This window comes from Ahaetulla prasina, chromosome 6 (genome assembly GCF_028640845.1).
Source record: "Ahaetulla prasina isolate Xishuangbanna chromosome 6, ASM2864084v1, whole genome shotgun sequence".
In the NCBI taxonomy this organism is placed as follows: Eukaryota; Metazoa; Chordata; class Lepidosauria; order Squamata; family Colubridae; genus Ahaetulla; species Ahaetulla prasina.
This window is the reverse complement of record NC_080544.1, coordinates 62,603,751-62,624,450: the sequence shown is the minus strand read 5'-3', so window position 1 is coordinate 62,624,450 and position 20,700 is coordinate 62,603,751. Positions and strand designations below refer to the sequence as shown.

General features: G+C 41.5%; 3 protein-coding genes across 4 annotated transcripts; 2 read left to right on the top strand and 1 right to left on the bottom strand.

Moving 5' to 3' along the window:
* Positions 1–226: 226 nt before the first annotated feature.
* On the top strand, positions 227–2,946 carry ATP6V0E2 (ATPase H+ transporting V0 subunit e2). The gene is made up of 4 exons (XM_058188185.1): positions 227–408; positions 1,050–1,097; positions 1,781–1,890; positions 2,180–2,946. Exons 1-3 carry the CDS (start codon positions 305–307, stop codon positions 1,872–1,874), a joined length of 246 nt encoding a protein of 81 aa, XP_058044168.1. The 5' UTR covers positions 227–304; the 3' UTR covers positions 1,875–1,890; positions 2,180–2,946.
* A 383-nt stretch (positions 2,947–3,329) lies between these two features.
* ENTPD7 (ectonucleoside triphosphate diphosphohydrolase 7) lies at positions 3,330–15,826 on the bottom strand. The gene is made up of 12 exons (XM_058188181.1): positions 14,995–15,826; positions 13,454–13,633; positions 11,514–11,719; positions 10,188–10,338; positions 9,455–9,558; positions 9,138–9,194; positions 8,264–8,412; positions 8,017–8,183; positions 6,652–6,976; positions 6,479–6,564; positions 6,155–6,316; positions 3,330–5,397 (listed from the first exon to the last, which is right to left on the bottom strand). The coding sequence occupies exons 1-12, from the start codon at positions 15,000–15,002 to the stop codon at positions 5,169–5,171; spliced, it is 1,824 nt and encodes a 607-aa protein (XP_058044164.1). The 5' UTR covers positions 15,003–15,826; the 3' UTR covers positions 3,330–5,168.
* Positions 15,827–15,990: 164 nt separating this feature from the next.
* SLC25A28 (solute carrier family 25 member 28) lies at positions 15,991–20,700 on the top strand. 2 transcript variants are annotated; one of them, XM_058188182.1, is made up of 4 exons: positions 15,991–16,412; positions 17,130–17,358; positions 18,870–18,926; positions 19,779–20,700. In XM_058188182.1, exons 1-4 carry the CDS (start codon positions 16,122–16,124, stop codon positions 20,294–20,296), a joined length of 1,095 nt encoding a protein of 364 aa, XP_058044165.1. In that variant the 5' UTR covers positions 15,991–16,121; the 3' UTR covers positions 20,297–20,700. The 2 variants fall into 2 exon arrangements, with proteins under 2 accessions (XP_058044165.1, XP_058044166.1); XM_058188183.1 differs by lacking the exon at positions 17,130–17,358 and having other exon boundaries at positions 16,255–16,412.

The following is a 20,700-nucleotide window of genomic DNA, read 5'->3' as shown; positions in this document are numbered from 1 at the left end:
GAGAACGCTACCGATTGGGCACCCTTGGTCTAATCTATGCTGCAAGTCTCGAGGCTCGTTCGAGGCGATTTGGCAGAGGCCAAACGGACACCATTGTATAATCTGCTCGGATCCCAAATTGCAAAAGAAGGATCAATGAAAGTCCAGTGACAGCCAATCACCGCGACGCCTGCGGAGTTGGATCCGGAAGCAAGCCGGAGAGGCTGTCCAAGGGACCAATGAAGACGGGAATCGGAGAGAGGGGGCGGAGCCGTGGTTTTGCAGAAGTGGACAGCTCCTCTCGTCGATCCGAAACGGCCTCGCTATGACGGCGCACGGCTTAGCGTTGCCGATGGTCCTCTTCTCCATCTTCTGGGGGCTCGTGGGATTTGCGGGTCCGTGGCTGGTGCCGAAGGGGCCCAATCGCGGGTGAGGCTTCTTTCCGCCCTATCTCTTCCTCGCCTTCCATCTCAATTCCATCACACCATCTCAATTCAGGACGGAGCGTCAATAGCTTAGGAAAATGTAGGAATAGGAAAATGTTCAAGACCTTGAAGCCGTTCATCCAGCTCGGTGTACATTTCAATTTCCAAAATTCTCCAGCCAGCAAGTCCTCACATTCTCAAGCTGCCAAGGTTGAGAAATACTGATCTAGCTGCTCACCCCACCTCACCCCCTGTGCCCTCTAGCCTGCTTTCCCCAGTGTCCTCTTCTGTTGAGACCCCTGAATCCCCAGCCAAGGGTAGGGCAAGAGACATAAGTGATGCGTCCATTTTCAGAAACTGTGCCACCACAGATCAATGCTCTGTGTAGAATAGGGTGTATCATTTCCCCAAAGGGAAGTGGAGGCAAGTGTTAATTTATGCTCCTTGATTTTGCTATAGATAATCAACTACCAAAAGGCTTCACTAGATCATCTGGTAGGATTCTGGTACATGATGTACATTCAAAAGAATAATAGCTTACAGTACAATTATTTTATGCGTACAGCAGCCTAGGATGTAATTCTTGATTCTGTTATCCTGAAATTTCCTTATTTGCTTCTCTAACTTTTTTTCTTTTTTCTTTAGAGTGATTATTACCATGCTGGTGACAACTGCTGTTTGTTGCTATCTTTTGTAAGTAAACCATGGGAATGAGGTACCTGGGGCTGTTTCTAAAAAAAAAGACATAATGCTTTTCTAGCTGGGGATGATATAGTAATATAATCCCGATTCCTCCTTTCTGGGAAAATAAAAGTAATCTGAGATAAAAAGAAGCTATAGTTCATTCTTAGCATGCTGGTAGGATGATGTTACTCTGCTGTGCCACTGGAACAGTGTAAACATTTATTTATTTTATTATATGCACATTTTGTTATCCACAGCTTCTTTCAACATAATTTCACCAAGCATCTTTTCTCATATTTCTCATAAACATAACTCAACTCTATGGTACTTTGCAACATAATTCCTTTCACCCTCTTCCAAATAGCTTCCATATCTTCTTTCCTGGTGTTCTCTTCCCATTAATTCCATTGGGATATTATTGTATTTTCTAACACTTTTTCATGCAAAACATTTGTACTGTACCTTCATTTATAAGTTCCTTTTGCTCTCACTAGTTTCTTTCACTTCTTTATGTCTGTTTTTTTCTTGATTTCCTCGACACTATTTCCTATTCTGAACTGTATTCTTTACTAATTCTTATCTTTTATCATAAACAATTATATATAATCATGCTTTTAAATTAATTTAAATTAATTAATTGCTCTTTGTTGTGATTGTTGTTGTACAGCAATTTTATCTTTTTTTTCTTGCAGTTGGCTTTTAGCAATTCTTTCTCAAGCCAATCCTCTCTTTGGCCCTCAGCTGAAGAATGATACCATCTGGTATGTGCTCTTTCAGTGGGAATGACAGACCAATTTAATAGGTATGTATCCACCTATTCATACTCATAAAAAGCATAGAAAAGACTAGCTTCTTGTGGGTAGTAACCAATAACTGGAAAAAAAGGAGGATTGACTGCATTATTATTTGCAAGAGATCCTGAGTTTGACTCTTTACTTGTCCTAGGCCTGCACTGGTATGACCAAAATTTTTGAATCCAACAGGCTGTTATTCTTTTGGTCTGTGTATGGCAAAGAAGGGAAGCAGTTTATAGTTCTAAGACAGGTTCTCTCTCTTTTGAAAGTTCACTGATGATAATTTTTCTGTTTCAGGCTTCACCTTTCCAATCGAAAGTGTGATGGACCCTTTACAATCCATTTCCACTGTAGTGACCATCCCTGCCCTCCAATTTTAGCTGATACTTTGGCATATATCATCTTAAATGTTTTTATTAAGGATCCTACCTTCGTAACTGCAGTGAAGTAAGTAGTACAGTACAATAAGTGGTTATACCCTTGAAATTGAATCACTGTTGATAAGAGCTTTGCAACATCCTTCTGAAGAGAAAGACCTTTTCTCCATTTCAAATGACATGGTAGATTTGTAGGTTTCTTCACATCTTGATCTTTGCATACAAAGGTTCTCTGTCAGAGTGTACTTGCTTAGACATTTCTAATTGCCTATGTTAACTACCAGTTGTAAATATAAACATGGTATAAACTTGTATTGTGAAAATTAAAGTACTGTTTGTGACCTGCTGTTAGTGGGATCCTATTGGGTGAGTTTATCTACAATGAATCAGCTGATTTCATTTGTATCATTTTAAAGAACAGTTTTACCAAAATCAAATTTTGAGTGGAGATTTTGTTGCCAAGCGTGATTTCAGTCTAGCTACTCATGACTGGCAGCCAGTTTAGGCTGGTTAAGGCACAAGGCTAGAAGCCAGGACACTGAATTTAGCATCGCCTTACACATGAAAGCTGACTGTGTGACTTTGGGTGACTCACTCTTTCTCCTTTGAACTCACTTTAGAGCAGGAGTCTCCAACCTTGGTCCCTTTAAGACTTGTGGACTTCAACTCCCAGAGTCCCTCAGCCAGCAAAGCAAAGCAAAGCTGGCTGAGGAACTCTGGGAGTTGAAGTCCACAAGTCTTAAAGGGACCAAGGTTGAAGACCCCTGCTTTAGAGGGTTGTTATTGTGGGGAAAACAGGAGAAAGGAGTATTATGTCTTCACCACCTTAAGTTATTTATAATAATAAAGGCAGGATATAAATTAAATAAATTAGATTGAAGCCAATAAATGACTCTCCCTTTCAAAAGTAGAAATGGGAAAATGCAAGCCATGTAGCAGTTTATTCTGTGCAAGCATTCAAACTTTTTAAATATATATATATATTCTGTTAAATCTTCAAGTAGAAAGACACGTGAGGAATAATGGCTTGTGTAGCCCCTTGGGCTATAGAAAAGAAGCATTGAAGACGGTTTTAAGGAAATCTAATTACGTAGCTCAGTATAATTTATTGCTACAGTTCACTGGATTTCAAGTATTCAAACAAGTACATTATGAAATGTAGCCCACCATTTATTTAGACAGTCACTGTTGAAACAAGTTCAATTATCCAGAATGGTTTGTATTTCAAGATAGTTTTCTGCTATACAGGTAGTCCTCGAGGTACAACCCTAATGGAGCCTGCCCACTAGGGTCGTAAGTCAAAAACTTCTTCAAATGAATCAGACTTAATTTTACAAATGTTTAAAATTAAATTCATTAATTAAATCAAATGATTTGTTAAATGAATGAAATATGACTATTTCCTCTGATGCGTTAATTGATCACTGCCATTGTTAACTGAACTGAGAGGCTTTCTCCACTGCTGCCAGCCGCCCATCAGCTGTTTCCAGTGCAGCCTTCAGCTCAGGAACTAAATTGCCTCCAAGCAGGCTCCCAGAACTTTCCGCTTGTAGTTGCTTTTTAAAGACAGCTCAAGCATCTCCAGGTAGAAGGGTGGGGGTGGGGTGGGGTGTTACAGAACTCTCAGCTTAAGTTGCTTTAAAATAAAAAATCAACTGCCCTGCTAAGCTCAAGCCTATCCAGACAGGCAAGGACTTAAAAAAAAATTGCTAGTCAATTCAAGCCTCTCTAGGCAGCCAGCCAAATTGGGGTGGGGGAGAATTTCTGATAAATGCCTATTCAATCTCTTCTTAAAAGCCTCCAGTGATGGGGCACCCACAACTTCTGGAGGCAATTTAATTTAAAACATATTTTTTTAAAAAACACTGTGTCTGATCAGCACAAGCCTCTCTAGGTAGCATCAAAAAAACCAAAAAACAAACTCGGCACTGCTTGCAAAATCACTGGATCTTGTTTGGCCATGTAACCAGGGGGAAAAAAACCCTGCTAGCTTCAGGAAATTGCATGTCATAACCCAGAATGACAATGGAAAGTCAAAAGTTTAAAATGGCCACTGCTGCAGCAGTAACTGAATCCAAGTCACATGGCTACAGAGGCTTCTTTTTGATCACAATTTTGAATTTCTAATGTAAGTATCTTTCCTGAATAAATTTGTTCTTATGAAAATTCACTAAATGCACGGTCGTACCTGGGGATTACCTGTACTAGAAATAAATGAAATGCCCAAGGAAGGAGCATCCCCAATGAGCCATCCTTCATCATGTATGTAATAGGGAATCTGACAGAATCTCCATGCTCTCTATGTACAAAATTAAATTTCTCGAAAACCACAAGTGGAAAAAAAAGGTAGACTGTAGCAGCCAATTATAGTTTCTTTTTCTTCTAGTTTTAAAAGAGTGGGTTTTTTGTCCAATGGGTCCTACATTTTAAAACATTGTCCTCTCTCAGCCATTGGTACAACAAGATGCCTCTATTCAAAACAGAGGGCAAGCACCAGTATGAGCTCTTCACTTTCCTTTGCAGAAGATCCCTCAGAAAAGCTGCTTGGTCCTGCAAATATCCTATGGCAAGTTCTCCCATCCACTTTTTCCTGAGCAGATAGTTTTCTTTGGTCATTTGCATTGATACCGTTTCAACTCCAACAGGGATGGAAGTGAACTTTGGTCCTGTAACACTGCAACATGGTTGTCCTATCCCAGTTAGGAACTTCAGACACAATCTGAAGTCCCCTGACTGCCACGGCCTTTGGGGTAGAATAATATTGAGCAGCCACTCTGAGGCTAACAAGGAATGCTACAGTATTTTGGATTGGGGGGAAAAAGGGAATCACAGCTTTTGGCCCATTAAAAACCAGTGCCAATAAGGAAACACTGGACAGTCACTGCAACAGTCCTGACAGCATTCTTGTGTCAGGAGCCTTCTTTCTGAGCTGGCAGCGGTACAACTTCTTCTAGCCACAGCAGATCAAGGGGTGCTGACTGCAATGGCTGATGGTGGATACGGCGCAGACGGAGGAGGTAGATCCCAATTGCAAGCGTCACCACAAGAATACATCCAAAAAACAGATAATGATTGTAGACAAAGGAAAGATGGAACCAAGAGCTGTGTGACTGATGGAAGCTCTCCCGTTGGATGTCCCTGAAACAGAACAGAAATTGGCTACTGTTATACTTCTTGTATATCACATCCTCTCTAGTGCTTAGAGTGTTATATGTAAACCCTGCCCCCCCACCCCATTTTATCATTTCAATAGCATTGAGAGAGGTTAGGAAGCAACTGGCCCAAAGTCTTCTCATATGGTTTATAACTAAGTAGGGGTTTAAAACTGAGGCTTAATAGTTTCTTTAATCATACATTATCCTGTATCTGCTAATGTGTGATGCTGTTTAACGGGAATTTTGTCACTATTTACTTATAGTGGCTTTTATTTTACAAGAGGTGCAAGGACTGTGACATAGAGCTCCAACTCATCTTTCTTGTGATAAGGCTACCTTTCTGGATACTTCCATATATTGTATCATCTGCCTTCCCAGAGGCATGAACTCTTTAAGGACCCATTCTGTGGAAGAAGATTACACTCCTACCTAACCTCCACATCAGTTCATATACGGTATTCTAGTCTGACCTAAAAGTCAAATGACAGGATTTCAACTACCAAAAATTGAAGGTAAATAAACCTTCAATGCATGAAGAAAATTTAAATGCATGAAGAAAATTTAAGTCCCAGATACCTAAAGATTTGGCTTGTGTTAGTTCAAATCTCACAAACAATTTATGAAAGGAAGAGAAATATCCCCTAAAACTCTTCTTCCAAAAGGTTGATGTTGGAGTTCCCAAGATGACTTGACTCCTAGAGAAAAACTCACAAAACTCAGGAACTAACATACTATAATACCTGAGAGGTAAAAAGCGGGTTTTATAAAGAATGGCTCCCAACGTCCATTGCACTTCTCGGTCATATAACAACTGCACTGTACGCAGGCTAGAGTAATCTTTGGGGAAATGGAATCCTTCATGCAGAACCTGGTGCACCCAAGCTGACTTGAAGCATTGATACCTGCAAACAGAACATATCAGTTTCATTACAAAGATGCAGATCTGGGACTCCTCTTAGTAATTTCTAAGGCTCTTCTCCCAACACTGCAAACATAGGACTATAGATTTAATACCAGTTCTACCCCCAGTTCTTCTCCTGCAAGAAGTAAGAATGGCTCCTTACTTAACACGGTGGAGGTCTGCATGTGGTGAGTAAAGCTTGTCTTGGAATCTCTGTAGCAATACTGACCAGCTCAGGCTACAATAATCCTGGAGGGTAGTAAATCAAAGGGAGATTAGTGTAAAAAATAAGAGACACACAGAAAATTATCAAGGCAAAATTATCAAGTAACTCACTTGAGCAGCACGTGTAAATGTACTGCTTAGATAAGGTCCTCCTAGACGCAGCACATCATCAGTACAGTAGTAGAATTCTGAGAACCCGTAGAATTCACTGTTCATAAAATCAATAGATGCCTGATAGGAATTGCTCAAAGAACTTCCACTGCTGTTATCTCCAGCCAATAGAGGGCGCAGTTGTTCTGCACAGCTCCTCCAATCACCTTGGCCCCTGACGTGCATTGCCTGCCCACCTTTATCCACAACATCCTCTAGTCCCATTGGTAGGCACGGGTCCAAGACTGGCACTTCAGGATTCAAACCTATTTGTACACTGCGCAACCTACAACAAATAAATAAATATATCTGTAAAAATTAAGACAGCATTCCAAATTCATGGCACAGATCAGGTCAGAACATCAATTTTTCCCTTGCCCTCATTCAGGTTCCCAGTTTGTTACTTCCCAGATTATCCCTAAAACAAACACACACATCTTAATAACAGATACCTGAAACTTGAGACCAGAACAATTAACAATGGCATATAAGCTGACCTCCAGAGGCATAATCACCTGTGGCAGCAATAGGAGTACTATCTTCAGAGCTGCCTTGCTATTCAGCACAATGGGGGCTATTTTGGATTTTCATTGGTTTTTATACTTTATGATAAAAACCACTGAGAGTCACAATTTTAAGTTCCGTGGTACAGAAGCACATTCATTCAATCAGTCAATCATTATGACCTGGCTAAGACAGAAACAGTGAAGATCTGATCCTTAATTGCAGATTGAAGAACAATATGGACTGTTTTTGGAATATTGCATTACAGTACATAAATCGTATATTGTGATTTTCGTATTAAAGACTTTCCTACAAACTTCCCTAGAAGATTGGATGGATTGCAGGGCACTTTTTAAAATGTAGCAAGATTTAGTCATGAAATCTTAGAGACACATAATGCCGAAAGAGCATTCTCAATTTACTTTTTCTATATCAAATACTTTGAATTCTTTTGCATCGTTCCTGAGGTCTGATTCCAACTTTAATTTGGAATAATGTAGCAAAAGGAAAAGGGGGAATTGTTCAACTGGAAAACAAAGGGCAATAGTAATTTTTAAAATCTTTAACTTTATAGAGTTTATGGAGAAAGACAGAATGAGTCTTCTGATTGTATTGATTACGTATCCTCCATGCCAAAAGCCCCTTTTTCTGTGTATATAATTATAACTGATTCTGTGCAGCTTGGACCTTCTCTTCATTGACGTCTTGTAGTTTGTCAATCCCATTTGGGGCTTTCCTTGGTATGGGGAACAGAAAGTTCAATTGCTAATCCTAGGAAACCTTATGATGAATAAGAAATGCATTTCAGCAGCACAAGGATACCTGTTTTGAGCGATGGTCTGATTCAGCACCAGTTCTTCATATCGTTGCCGAGCAAAGTTGCCCCCAAAGCCCAAGAAAGTATTGACATAGACTCGATACACATGTTTTGTGTGTTGCACATCACATCCCAAGTTGAAGTCCGCAAGCAAACTTTTGGCAGCTTCCTCCTAGAAGGAAAAGAAAAGTGGTAAAAAGCTAAACCTAGCTGAGCCTCCCATTTCAAACCCTCCCTAGTCAATTGATGTACCTGCTGTGGGGAAGAAAAGGAGATTGAGTTTGGCACCTCATAGGCTATTTGCAGGGAAGCACCTCCCATGTCGAGGATCCCAACTGTTCTTTTTCGGACCATGGGCTCTTCTTGACCTGACAGAGTCACAGAAATCAGTGCATCTTCCTCTGTAACCCAGGTAGAAAGAGAAGAGAGAGAGAGAATAAATTACTATTACTACTAAAATATTTGCAGATCCCTCGCATCCTGGACATAAACTGTTTCAACTCCTACCCTCAAAACGACGCTATAGAGCACTGCACACCAGAACAACTAGACACAAGAACAGTTTTTTCCCGAAGGCCATCACTCTGCTAAACAAATAATTCCCTCAACACTGTCAGACTATTTACTGAATCTGCACTACTATTAATCGTTTCATAGTTCCCATCACCAATCTCTTTCCACTTATGACTGTATGACTATAACGTTACTGGCAATCCTTATGATTTATATTGATATATTGACCATCAATTGTGTTGTAAATGTTGTACCTTGATGAACGTATCTTTTCTTTTATGTAACACTGAGAGCATATGCACCAAGACAAATTCCTTGTGTGTCCAATCACACTTGGCCAATAAAATTCTATTCTATTCTATTCTATTCTAATTGTAGAGGGGGGGGAAAGAAAACGGAAAGAGAAAGGGAAAAGGAATTTATGCCTTTCCCTTTATTTTTGTTTCTGTTCTATTGAGGAGACAAAAAGGGAATAAATAAAATAGGACAGCCAGTTCTTTGCTCCTGCAAGGAATGAAGAAGTGCATAGAATTCCTTCCTTCATGTGTCAATGAGAAAACACCCATCCACTCATTGGGCCCCATATTTCAAGAGACCTTTCTCTAAATCTCACCTTCCGCATGATCAAATCTACCTAGGACGAAGTTAATGCCTATCCAAGCATAGACACCTGGAAGAGAAAGAACACAAAATGCAACATCAGACCCACCGAAGAAGCAGAGCAGCTTTGGTGCTTAAACACCATTTCTATATGGCTTTAAAAAAGGAACCCCCTTATAGGGGCAGGTACATTGGGCCAGAAAACAATTCGCCAAGACCAAATTCAGCCACCAATTTCAGCCAAATCTGGTTTCACTATATACATACACCTTCAGTCTGTCTTTAATATTGCATCACTGAAACATGAAGAGATTAAACTTGGATCCCTACCTTCTTGTTTCCCTGAAATCACTTCTGCCTGAGATTCCGAGAAGAGGAAGTCATATTCCAAGGGTATGTCCCTCACCAAGTCCCCTAGGATGGCCTCCTGCTGCCTGCAAAGATTCATAAGCAAATGAGGAATATTTCCTCCTATTATATTTACCCACCCTGCACTGTTTACCTTTCCGGAGAGCATAGCAGGCTCCCCCATCAATTTGAAAACCTGTCTCTTTAATTCTTGGTACAAGAATCCAATCTTTTTCTATTGGAACAGTTTTCAGTTCTAAGTTTGCAAATCTTTGAGCTTTAATATAGAGCTACAAAGAAGGTCAGGGTGATGATCAGTGGTAGGGTTCACTTATCTTTGCTACCAGTTTGCTCGCGTGTGCACCACTTCTGCACATGCACACAGCATATTTGATAACCTTTGTGTGGATGGGCGGAGCCTCCCACCGCCTCTGCTACCTGTTTGCCTGAACCGGGGTGAACCGGTAGCAATCCACCACTGGTAGTGATGGAAATAACTATATCTAAATGAAGAAAACAGAGTTGCTTTACAGTGAGCAAAATTGGGAAATTGGAAAAGAAGGGATAGCTAAAACCGTACCGAAAATTTGCCATTCAAGAGTTCTGCACTTTGAGAAATCTTTCCTATTCACTCCCTGTCTAATAGCCCAGTACTTCCTGCTTTTAAGGCCCCAAAAGGCTGGGATCAAGTCTAAGAAAGTTGTTGATCACTCACTTGTCAGGCAACAGCCTCATGCCTGCTGTACACATAATGTAGAGTGGTGTCTCTTTGTGCTTGACTTTGGGTACATAGGCAGCAGCAAAGGTGAGCAGTGGCTTCATATATTCATTAGCCTTCTCTGGAGTTTTTGCCAGTGTAGAGATTCCTATTCAAGAAAAGAACTGTCTCTTTAGTCTCTTTTACCTAGTTCAAATAACTTAGGCAGACCAGATGGCTTTATAACGGAAGTTATAAATAACAGTATTTTTAATACCACACTTTCTTAAAGTATGAACGAATCTAAAAAAATATTTTTTACTCCCTAATAATGGAAAAATATATATTTTATATATCCAAACCCTTTTAAAGTGTATAAATTTGCAGGTAACAAAAATTTATCCATTTATACTACAGGTATTAACATATCTGCTCTAACAAAACTGCTATTTTTATTCCATTCTGTTCCCTTCCATTTAATTAAAAATCTAAACTTTATTTTTTCAATTTTAGTTTAAAAAAGCCTTAAATAAAACAAGGTTGTTATATTTATATCTGTTATATCTTAATGAGGATGGGCTCTCCAGATTTCAACTTAAACACATTTTTTATTAAACCATAAAAATTAGGAAATATTGATGTAAATTATAAAGCTTTAAAATAGCTTTTTAAAAATGCAGTCTTTTAAGCATATTAATTTTCTGTACAATTTACTCAAGAAATATTTAAGACATGGAAGCTGTATGTGGATCTTTTAACCCTAAATAAATGCCTTCTCACTCTTACACCAGTTTATCTCTATTTTTAAAAAAGTAATGAAACAATATATTGGCTGAGAAGAAAAAATATTGTAAAATTATATCATATAATAGGTTTTATTTTATTCCATTATCTAAAGTTGAAATTTAAATTAGCAATTTAATTAAATTGATTAAAATGGACAAGTATTTTGAAAGCAGTTTTTATCCAACTTTTATCTAGTGTGTGTAATTAACATATATAATTTATAATACTAATTATTATGAAATAGGCTGAAACTGAACCTTAGCAAGATGGAGCTGCAGATTTGTTCATACTTTAAGAGAGTGTGGTATTATGCTAGTAATATTCTTGCTCTGAATAATGTTTACACTGCATTGAACAGAATTTGTGAAACATTTTAGTTTGTACAGGTGTTAGAATTAAAAAAAACAGATTAAAGATGACTAGTTAAGGTCACATCAACATTATCTCTTGCCAAAGTACAGATATACACCAGCATGTCAAGGACTACTATGGATTCTGCCACCTGCTTTTCATGGAGGTCTGCCTACTGTAACAGAAAGTAATTAGAACATTCCAAACCTGGTTTGATCTTCTTGACCACAGGTTCACTGCTGTGATCTCTCATTTGCCGGATGTCAAGTAAGTGATGAGGATTCCCATTATGTGGTGGCCAATAATATACAAAGACTCGGGACCCACTGCTCCCACAGTCAACAACCACCCCATAACTCAGAGCTGGATCCTTTGTGTCTGTTGCCTCCAAGGCGCGATAACGTGCTAAATACCTGCAAGTGGAAAAGTGATTTAGCATTGTGTGAAAATATGTAAGAGTAAATTTGCAGCACAGAAAACAAGCTGACTTTTCATAGAAGATTTTTCTATGGTTCTAGTCATCCCCAAAAGACAGTTATTCAGGTTTTGGAGCACCTTTAGCTGTAAGAGGACTACCTATCTATCTGAAAATGCAGCTAAGGAAGCCTACTTCATGACTGTGCATTTGTTAGCAAGCTGTTCCTTTAGAGGTAGTGCTATCCCAAGAGACTACACTGGGATTTAATGGAATCATAATGAACAAACAGCAACTCCATCTTGCTAAGGTTCAGTTTCAGCCTATTTCATTCCATCCAGACCCTATGAGCTTCCAGGCACAGGAACAAAGTTGTCCTTCTTTCATGAAGAATTTCCAGTGCATATCTTAGGCTCTTAATGCTGATTTTCTTTCCATTGTTCTATTAATTTAAGAACCAATGCAACCATTTTCTCTCCCCACTCCACCCCCCACCCCAAAAAAGCAGCATTATTAGAACAGGATCAATTTTACTAGTGGGAAAATACAAGCTGAATTCGGTCCAGACAACTCCTTTTCCTCCACCTGGGGGAGAACAAATGCTAACTTCTATCAATAAGAGAATGTGGATTGAGGGGAAAAGCACTATAATGTCTTCCAACTTGTTTTAGATTTCAATCAGTGTTTAAAATAAAGTTAAAATCTTTCTGCTTGCTAAAATAAGAGAAAAATCAGGCAGAAAGATTTTATATGACATAAATTGTGATCACTTTCTTCCCTTGATAATTTGTACAGGAAATCAGTCTCTATTCTCTAAATAGAGAAATTTAGAATTTATATTGTGCATACATAATATCTTCAGAATTTGGTTACAAGCAACCAGTGTCTTCTATGTCCAATATAATGACCGTTCATTTTACTAGACAATTTGTGCTCCACCACACTAGAGCAATATTGTTCTCTGGGGTTTTTTTCTTTCTAAAATTCCTTTTACAATGTATTTTGATGATCAACTAATTTGTACATGGAGACAACGAAACTTGATTGGCCCATCTTCTTTCCTCTCCAACAGGGTTTACACTGAGATCTAATTAGATTGTAGTCCTAAGCATATTTATTAAGTAAATTGCATTGACTGCAACTGGACTTATTTTTGCATAAATATAAAAGTGCTATCCACAATGAATAGAGATCTTGTGTAACAAATAAATCAATGTGATTTGGGTTTTAAAATCATAAGATTTCTCTCTGAAGACATGGATTTTTTTCTGTTGAGAACTTTATTTTCTCAGCTGTAATCTGTTGGGAATAATTTGCCAATGATAAAAAGGGATTAAGGGAATAATGGTCAAACTCCCACACTTCTTACTACCATCCCTTTTTTTCTTTCTCTGTTCTGTAAGTGGCTGGAAAAGAAACAGATCATTTTTATTTTTTTTATTTTTTTTAGTGTTTTAATGATTATTGTTTTTGTTTTAAAATGTTTTTGAGATTTTAATTGTAGTCTATGATTTTGAATTGTGAGCCGCCCAGAGTCGTTTGCTAAGATGGGCAGCTATAGAAACCAAATAATTTTTTTTATACATCAAAGTATTTGGCTTGCAGACAGCTTTTGGAATTAGGCTCCTGACTGTGGCTTCCAGCCCCTCCACCCCCATCCCTGCTACTCTAGAAAGCATCATTTGTTTTAACTTAGCAGATCTCATTTCAACCCAATGCTCCTCTTACCTACCTTTCAAACTGCCTATCCCTAGAATCAGTTTTCCAGTGCCACAGATTTTTAATTGCCACAATCAGTAGAAGAAAGACTGTAAATAACAAGAGTACCAGGGCCAAACGCTGACGGAGACAAAGGCTCACTGAAGGCACAGTGAAGTGCCAAGATGCTGGACACAGGCAGGAAAAACTGATCCTGGAAAAAGAAAAAAACAGTTTTTTCAAAGACTGGAGTGTAATCTCAACCAACATTGCTTATAAGTACAATGATTATAGCAGTATTTCTAAAATTTGTTTAGGATGTTTAAGATGTGTGGACTTCAGCTCCCAGAATTTTCCAGTGAGCTATCAGGAGTTCTGGGAGTTGAAGTCCACATATCTTAAACTTGTCAAGGTTGAAAAACACTGGACAATAGTATTAAAAAGCTAAGTGTAGATGTTTCTAATATCCACAAAAAATCAATTTGGCTCAAAGCTATACATTTAATAGGGTTGGGAGACAACATAGAATGTAACTGGGAACACACGAGATTCACAGATAAATAAGAACATTAAAGTCTGCAGCACTGGTTCTTTTATGCCATTAACAGCCCCTAGAAGCTTCTTCACCCAGAGATCTCATGACACCGGTTCTTCCACATGATAGAAGCAGAAGAAAACAAAAACAGGACCACTTTCTGATATCCTTGGAGGATCGTTACTAGGGATTGGACCCTCCCGAACTTCCGTCCAAGAGTCATTCCATCAGACTATGGCAGAAGGAAAGGAGGGATTGGTACCTGAACATTCGTTTTTCACCATTGCTTTCATTGGAAGCAAGAGGACAGAGGAGGATTGTACTTATTAGAAAAAAAATTAAACCTGTCAGCTGAAATACGGGTTATAAATCCTTTGAATAAATGGGCAAGACTTCAAAGCTTTTACCTGTACCAAAACTCACTGCAATTCCTCCTCTTGTACTGTACTGAGACTTACCCCCTACGCATACAACTGCAATGAGTGCTTGACATCTGCTTCCCCCTCAGCTCATTTTTCTCCAGTGGACTGGACAGCAGCTTTTAGAATTCCCACCAGCAAGCAGATAATAATTTTGTTTTGATATAGTGATGTAATGCTGCGTTATATCATCTCTCTTCCCTTTTCTCCGGGAAGTCTCGACCTACCTCTGTGCCAGTTTTGCCTTTTTGAACGCAATAGCAAAGGAGGAAGCTCGTCTCCCACTTTCCCCACCCACAGGAATCAGTCACCTTCTCCGACCGGCAGACAAGGAGTGCGATCTTTGAACCGTCCTGGATGCCAGCCAGACCGTGCTGGGCCAGTTTATAAGACCGAGGGGTGAGTGGGAAAAGAAGCATATTTCCCCTGAAACTTCGGGCATAAGGTTATTTCCCACTCTTAACTTACAGCAGCCGGGATACCGCCGTTTTTCCCCCTTAAAGAGGCTCAACCAACACTTCTCGTGCCGTCTGGGGAGGATGCAGACCTTGAATCGGGAAAGAAGGAAGGAGCATAAGGAAGGCAGGCAGGTTAACAGACTTCGCTTTCCCGTCACCTCACCTGGCCATATGGTCCGCCCGCTGTCCGGATTCTGTCAGCGTCCTCCACGGTCTCCAGAAGGGAGTCGCATCTCTTGCTTTCCGCCACAGGATCCCGGAGCTTGTACAGGAGAAAGTCAAGGAGGAGGATGTGAGCCCACCGAGTCCCCGACTCCCCTCTTCCGAGATGGCCACGGAGCCCCCGGGCGACTTCGCGCCTCCGAATTGAAGGGTTCCCGGGTCTCCCACTTCGCCGGCACTCAACAACTGCCGCTCTTTCCTCCGTCCAGAACCTGCCGGGGTTCGCTTTCCAGCCACGTCCTCAGGACGAGGGAGCTCGGAAGAGGCGGCCAATGGGGACGAGGCTGCGGTTGACGTAGCGGGCCCAAGGCGGCCGCTTTGAGCAGTTCGGAAGTCACGGCCCCGCCTTCTGACCTTCTTACCCAATCAGCTCGCAAATTCAGAGGGCCTTTTCAGTTCCCGAGACACAATCCCAATGCGTCATTAAGCAACCGCAGTCTCGGGAACGTCACTGGCCAATGCAGGGGACAATCTCGGCTGAAGGCGGGCATTCCAGTTTCATCAGTTGACGTCACGAGAAGGTTGCCCAATTCGGGGCCCTAAAGGAGAGTCTTTCGAAAGTTCGGCTCGATCGGCTTCGCTGTCAGCCGAAATTTGAGAAGCTGATGACGCCGTGGAATCCCCGATGAGCCCGCGCTCGGCAGCCCTCCCTGGGGAGCCACAGAGACACATGCTACCCACGGCAGCGTTGGTTTAAAGTCAAACCAACCAGCTTCTCCAAACAAACCACACGCGCCATAGAAAACGGCCATCCCTTCTTACCAGGCTGACTTCCAGCCTGACAGGCAGCGTAGCCAATGACTGTTCCCTTTTCCGACGTACAAGCGTGTTTGACGGAAAGATGTCCAATGGAATGAGGATAGAACAAAAGGTCAAAGGGGCACCGCCGAATACCTTTTTTTGATAGGCGGGGCTCAAGGCCGGCCTTTGCCAACCGACCAATTCGCATCGGCCTAGGGCGGCGCGAACACGGACCGCGACCAATCCGCGGTGCCAGTAGGCGGGATGGACTGAGCGGGAGCCGCAGGACCGAGTGGGGTATCCCGTAACCGACTCGACGGAGGCGCCATGGAGCTGGGGGCAGGCGGCGCGGCGGGGCCCGGTCAGCGGGGCGCGGCGGCGCCGGGCCGCCTGCTCCTCTTGCTGCTGGGCGGGGATGACGGGGGAGGGTCGGGTTGGGTGTGGCCGTGGCCCTCGGGGGGCGGCGGGGAGGGGGGGACAGGAACGGACACGGAAACCGGCCGGGAGCCGGACTACGAGGCCCTGCCCCGCGGCTCCGCCGCTTCCACCCACATGCTCGCAGGGGCTGTGGCTGGGGTGCTGGAGCACAGCCTTATGTACCCGGTGGACTGTGTCAAGGTGAGGAGAGGCGGCGAGCCGCGTTGGTGCCTCCGAGGGGCGGCGGGGCGGGCAGGGAACAGGCTCAGGTGATGCCTTCGAGGAGGGCTGGAGCAGGATCGCGCAGGGCTCCTCACGGGTGTCCTCCGTGAGGGTTGGACGTTGACCAGTTGGGGGGAATCCTTCGGCTCCCTCCGAATTGCTCCAATAAGCGACAAGGAGATTTGACAGAAGGTCAAAGGGATGCGCGTCTCGGGGTGGTTACTATGAATGAGGCCAAGAAGAAGAGGGAGCAACAAGTAATGGTCTCTTTTGCGGTTGGCGGCGGAAGTGGCAATGGGCAGTCTTCTGGGTCCCGAACTTGAGATGACAGTTAAGAAGCATTGCCACCAGCGATTGAGAAGTAGGATCTATTTCTTCCATCTCAGACTAGTCCCTTTTTGGCGGCAAAACGGATTGGATTCAGCTATTGCATAGGAGATCTTAAGAGGGTGGGGTGGGGGGAATTGTTTGGAAGTTTATTACACTTCCAGACACCTTTCACGGAATCATATTGTCTGCAAAAAATCTCATGTAAGTAGGGAGAGAGAGCATACAGCAGAATTAAAGCAGAGACTCAAATGCTGAAGGTTTGTAAAGGGGAAGTGGGTGGACAGAGTTTGGCTGGGAGAACTTATTTGAGTAAATCTCTAAACATATCTAACCTGCTCCCCCCTCCCCCCATCCCCGCACTGGCAGACAAGGATGCAAAGCCTGCAACCAGAACCTGCTGCTCGTTACCGGAATGTGCTGGAGGCTTTGTGGCGGATTGTCCGAACTGAAGGGATCTGGAGACCTATGCGTGGATTGAACATCACAGCTACAGGGGCTGGTCCTGCCCATGCCTTGTATTTCGCCTGCTACGAAAAATTGAAAAAGACACTTACCAACCTTATCCATGCTGGGGGCAATAGTCACGTGGCCAACGGTATTATCCCTTCCTGCCTCCTAACCCCATCCTGGGGTTCTAGTTGTACCAGTTGGGGCTCAGAGTGAGAGGATGCCAGATTTATTCTTATTATTCTGGCATTAGTACCCTCTGAACCCTCAAGGTTATGGACATTCTTTCATATGCTGTATTCTGCTTGCAGCAAAACAGTATGTTGGCAGTATGTCTCTGAGCAATATGTAATCTGTAGGGATTTAGGGATAAAAATGGGCAAATAAGGTTTCTGGCATGCGTTTTTGTATCTTATGTGAGAAAGTGATATGGTAGAAGAGTGACTTGATTGTTTGCATATATTTTTGTTTTTTAAAACATGCATACTGATGTGCTTAAAATACATATGCTTGTATTTGCCTCAATGCCTCTTTCTTTTAGCAACTTAATTGAATGGGGAGAATTCCAGACTTGCTATAACAGGTGCTCCTCCATTCATTTAGTCAAATCTGCTTCCTAAGAATAGCTTATTTCTAACGCTTCTATTTAATCTCTGATCATCTGATTGTGGCATTTATCTCCTAAATCTAAGACATAACTCATCACCTCCTGCATCTTTTTAGGAGAAAGATAGTATAGATAGTCCTCGGCTTATGATCACAATTGGGACTAGAATTTCCATCTTAAGTTGTTGTAGTAATTCAGATCTAATTTTATGATCATTGTCAATGAATCACCATGGTTGTTAGTACATCTGCAGTCATTAAGCAAACACCATGGTCGTAAGTGTACTCATTCTTTTGAATAGGTGTTTTTTGCTGCAAATTGACAAAAAAGGTTACAAATACAGTAGCTATCATTGACTATAGGACATAGGTTATAAAAGTAAGCTGGTTGCCAAATGCTGAATTGCAATTTTGTGAACATGAGGGTGGTGCAATGGTTGTAAGTGCAAGGACAGATTTTTTTCAGCACTGTCGTAACTTTGAAGACACTAAATGAATGGTCAAAAGTCAAAGACTGTTTATAAGGATGTAAATAGTAGGTTTATGCAACACTTCAGATTCAGGATCCAAAAGATGCTGCAGAGGGAGAAGGAGTATAAAATTAGCACTTGCCTACAACATTGTAAAGTAGCTATATCTTTTCCTGAATCCTATTCCTTCCTGCCCCTGCTTTCATTCTTTTGAAACACTTGTAGAAGATCAAAACTGAAATGCTGCACAGCTTACTAATAGTAGAATGATCTTAGCTTTTGTCTGATTCATATTAATTACAAAGATTACTAAGATGTTTAGAAGATATTCTGTTTCCTCTTTTTTTCTAGTTGTAAATGGAATTAATTTGGAGAAACATTGTATTAGAACCTTGATTGTTTCTGCTGTTCTCATTGAAAATTAAGGCTTACTTCTGCATAAGCTACTTGTCCCTTGGAAGGAATGGCTTATGTCCCTGTTTTCACATATATAATATTGTGATGGCCTAATCTGGGATGTCATTAAGACCCTCATGGGTCTCATCTCAACTTTTCTTCATATTTAACAGTCCTTGTCTTGCAGGTGCAGCAGGCTGTGTGGCAACATTGCTTCATGATGCAGCCATGAATCCAGCGGAAGGTAATACTGTTTTTCCTGTATGCTCCATTTTTCACGAAGATAATTATTTTTATTATCACCAGGAAATATTTCCTTGTTTGTGAGAAGAAAACGACACAGAGCAATTATTTCTACAAATTTTATTTGAATGATGGATTGCATTGACTGGAATATGTTTGTTTGTTCAGTTTCTGTATCCACCCATCTTCGTCAATGACTTTGGTGCAGTTTACAATTCAGAAAATATACTATGATTAAAAATAAAAACCTTTAAAAAATAAAAATAGTACAACCAGCAAAAATCCCATTAAAAATCCAATTCAAGCTATACAAGAGCAAGGTATTGACCAGTTAACAGGGCCCTTGGCAGATTCAGCACTCCAGGCTCAGAGGTGTAGCCAGGTTTTTAGGATCTTATAAAAGGCTAGCAGGGTTGGGGTCATTCTGATCTCTGAAGGGAAGATATTCCATGGAGCAGGGGCCGCTACAAGAAAAGCTTGCCTCAACAGTATGGTCTTGCCCTATTATAAACATGAAAAAGTGAATGAAAATTATATTGTAACATGGCTTCATGTTCCCTGCTTTCTGTAAGAAAACCAAAACTCATTCTAGTGGTCCTAAATATTTTCCACAATCTAGAAAGAGGGAGCTGGGTCTACTGATTTAATGCAATTGTATAAGGCTTGATAGATTGATAGTATATTCCTGTATTGAGGACTGTATTGAATACTGAAGCATAAGAGTCCGTGTGTGCATGTGTGTGTGTGTGCGTACACTGAATGCATCCTGCTTATACTCCTTTATTCATTAGAATTTTTTTCTTTCTTTCCCACATTTCAATATGGTTGGATTGCTGTTATCACCCATTTCCAGTGGTAAAACAAAGAATGCAGATGTACAATTCTCCATACCAACGAGTAACAGACTGTGTGCGTGCTGTATGGTGCAATGAAGGGGCAGGAGCTTTCTACCGAAGCTATACCACTCAGCTGACCATGAACATCCCCTTTCAGGCTATCCATTTCATGGCATATGAATCCCTACAGGAGCACCTCAACCCCCACAGACAGTACAACCCTAGTTCCCACATGGTGGCAGGTGCCTGTGCAGGTGCCATTGCAGCTGCTGCCACCACACCTTTGGACGTTTGCAAAACATTGCTGAATACACAGGAAGCCTTGGCACTGAATACCAACATCAGTGGGCACATCACAGGTATGGCTCACGCATTCAGGACGGTGTACCGCGTGGGCGGGCTAACTGCATATTTCCGTGGGGTTCAGGCACGTGTCATTTACCAGATGCCCTCCACAGCTATTGCATGGTCTGTGTATGAGTTCTTCAAGTACATCTTAACAAAGCGAAAGGAGGAACGGTTGTCCAGGAAGTGAAATGGCGTTATCGGCTTGGCTGGTGCCAAACTCAGATGACAAGCAAGACTTTGGAATTCTGATGCCGCCTCTTGCCTGCTGCTGCATTTTGCACAGCCCATTGTTCTCTCAATGGAAAGTATACAGCAAACAGCAACTTCACCTGCTTTTAGCTTATCATCTAACAAATGTGCCCCAGGTGTTGGATATAAATAAAGACCAGGGTGGAATTACTGTGAGCATATTGGAAATTGGGGTGATAGCCTGCATTTTCAGAAATGATTGCAGGTAAGAATTAGTAGAGGCAGAAGAAGTGTTAGCTAAGCTGTTGTCTATTAGCACTCACACAGACCTCATGCTCTTTGAGAAGGCTTTGATTGTTGTGGCCCTTGGCACTTCCAATAAAGTCTGCTTTATTGTCCTAG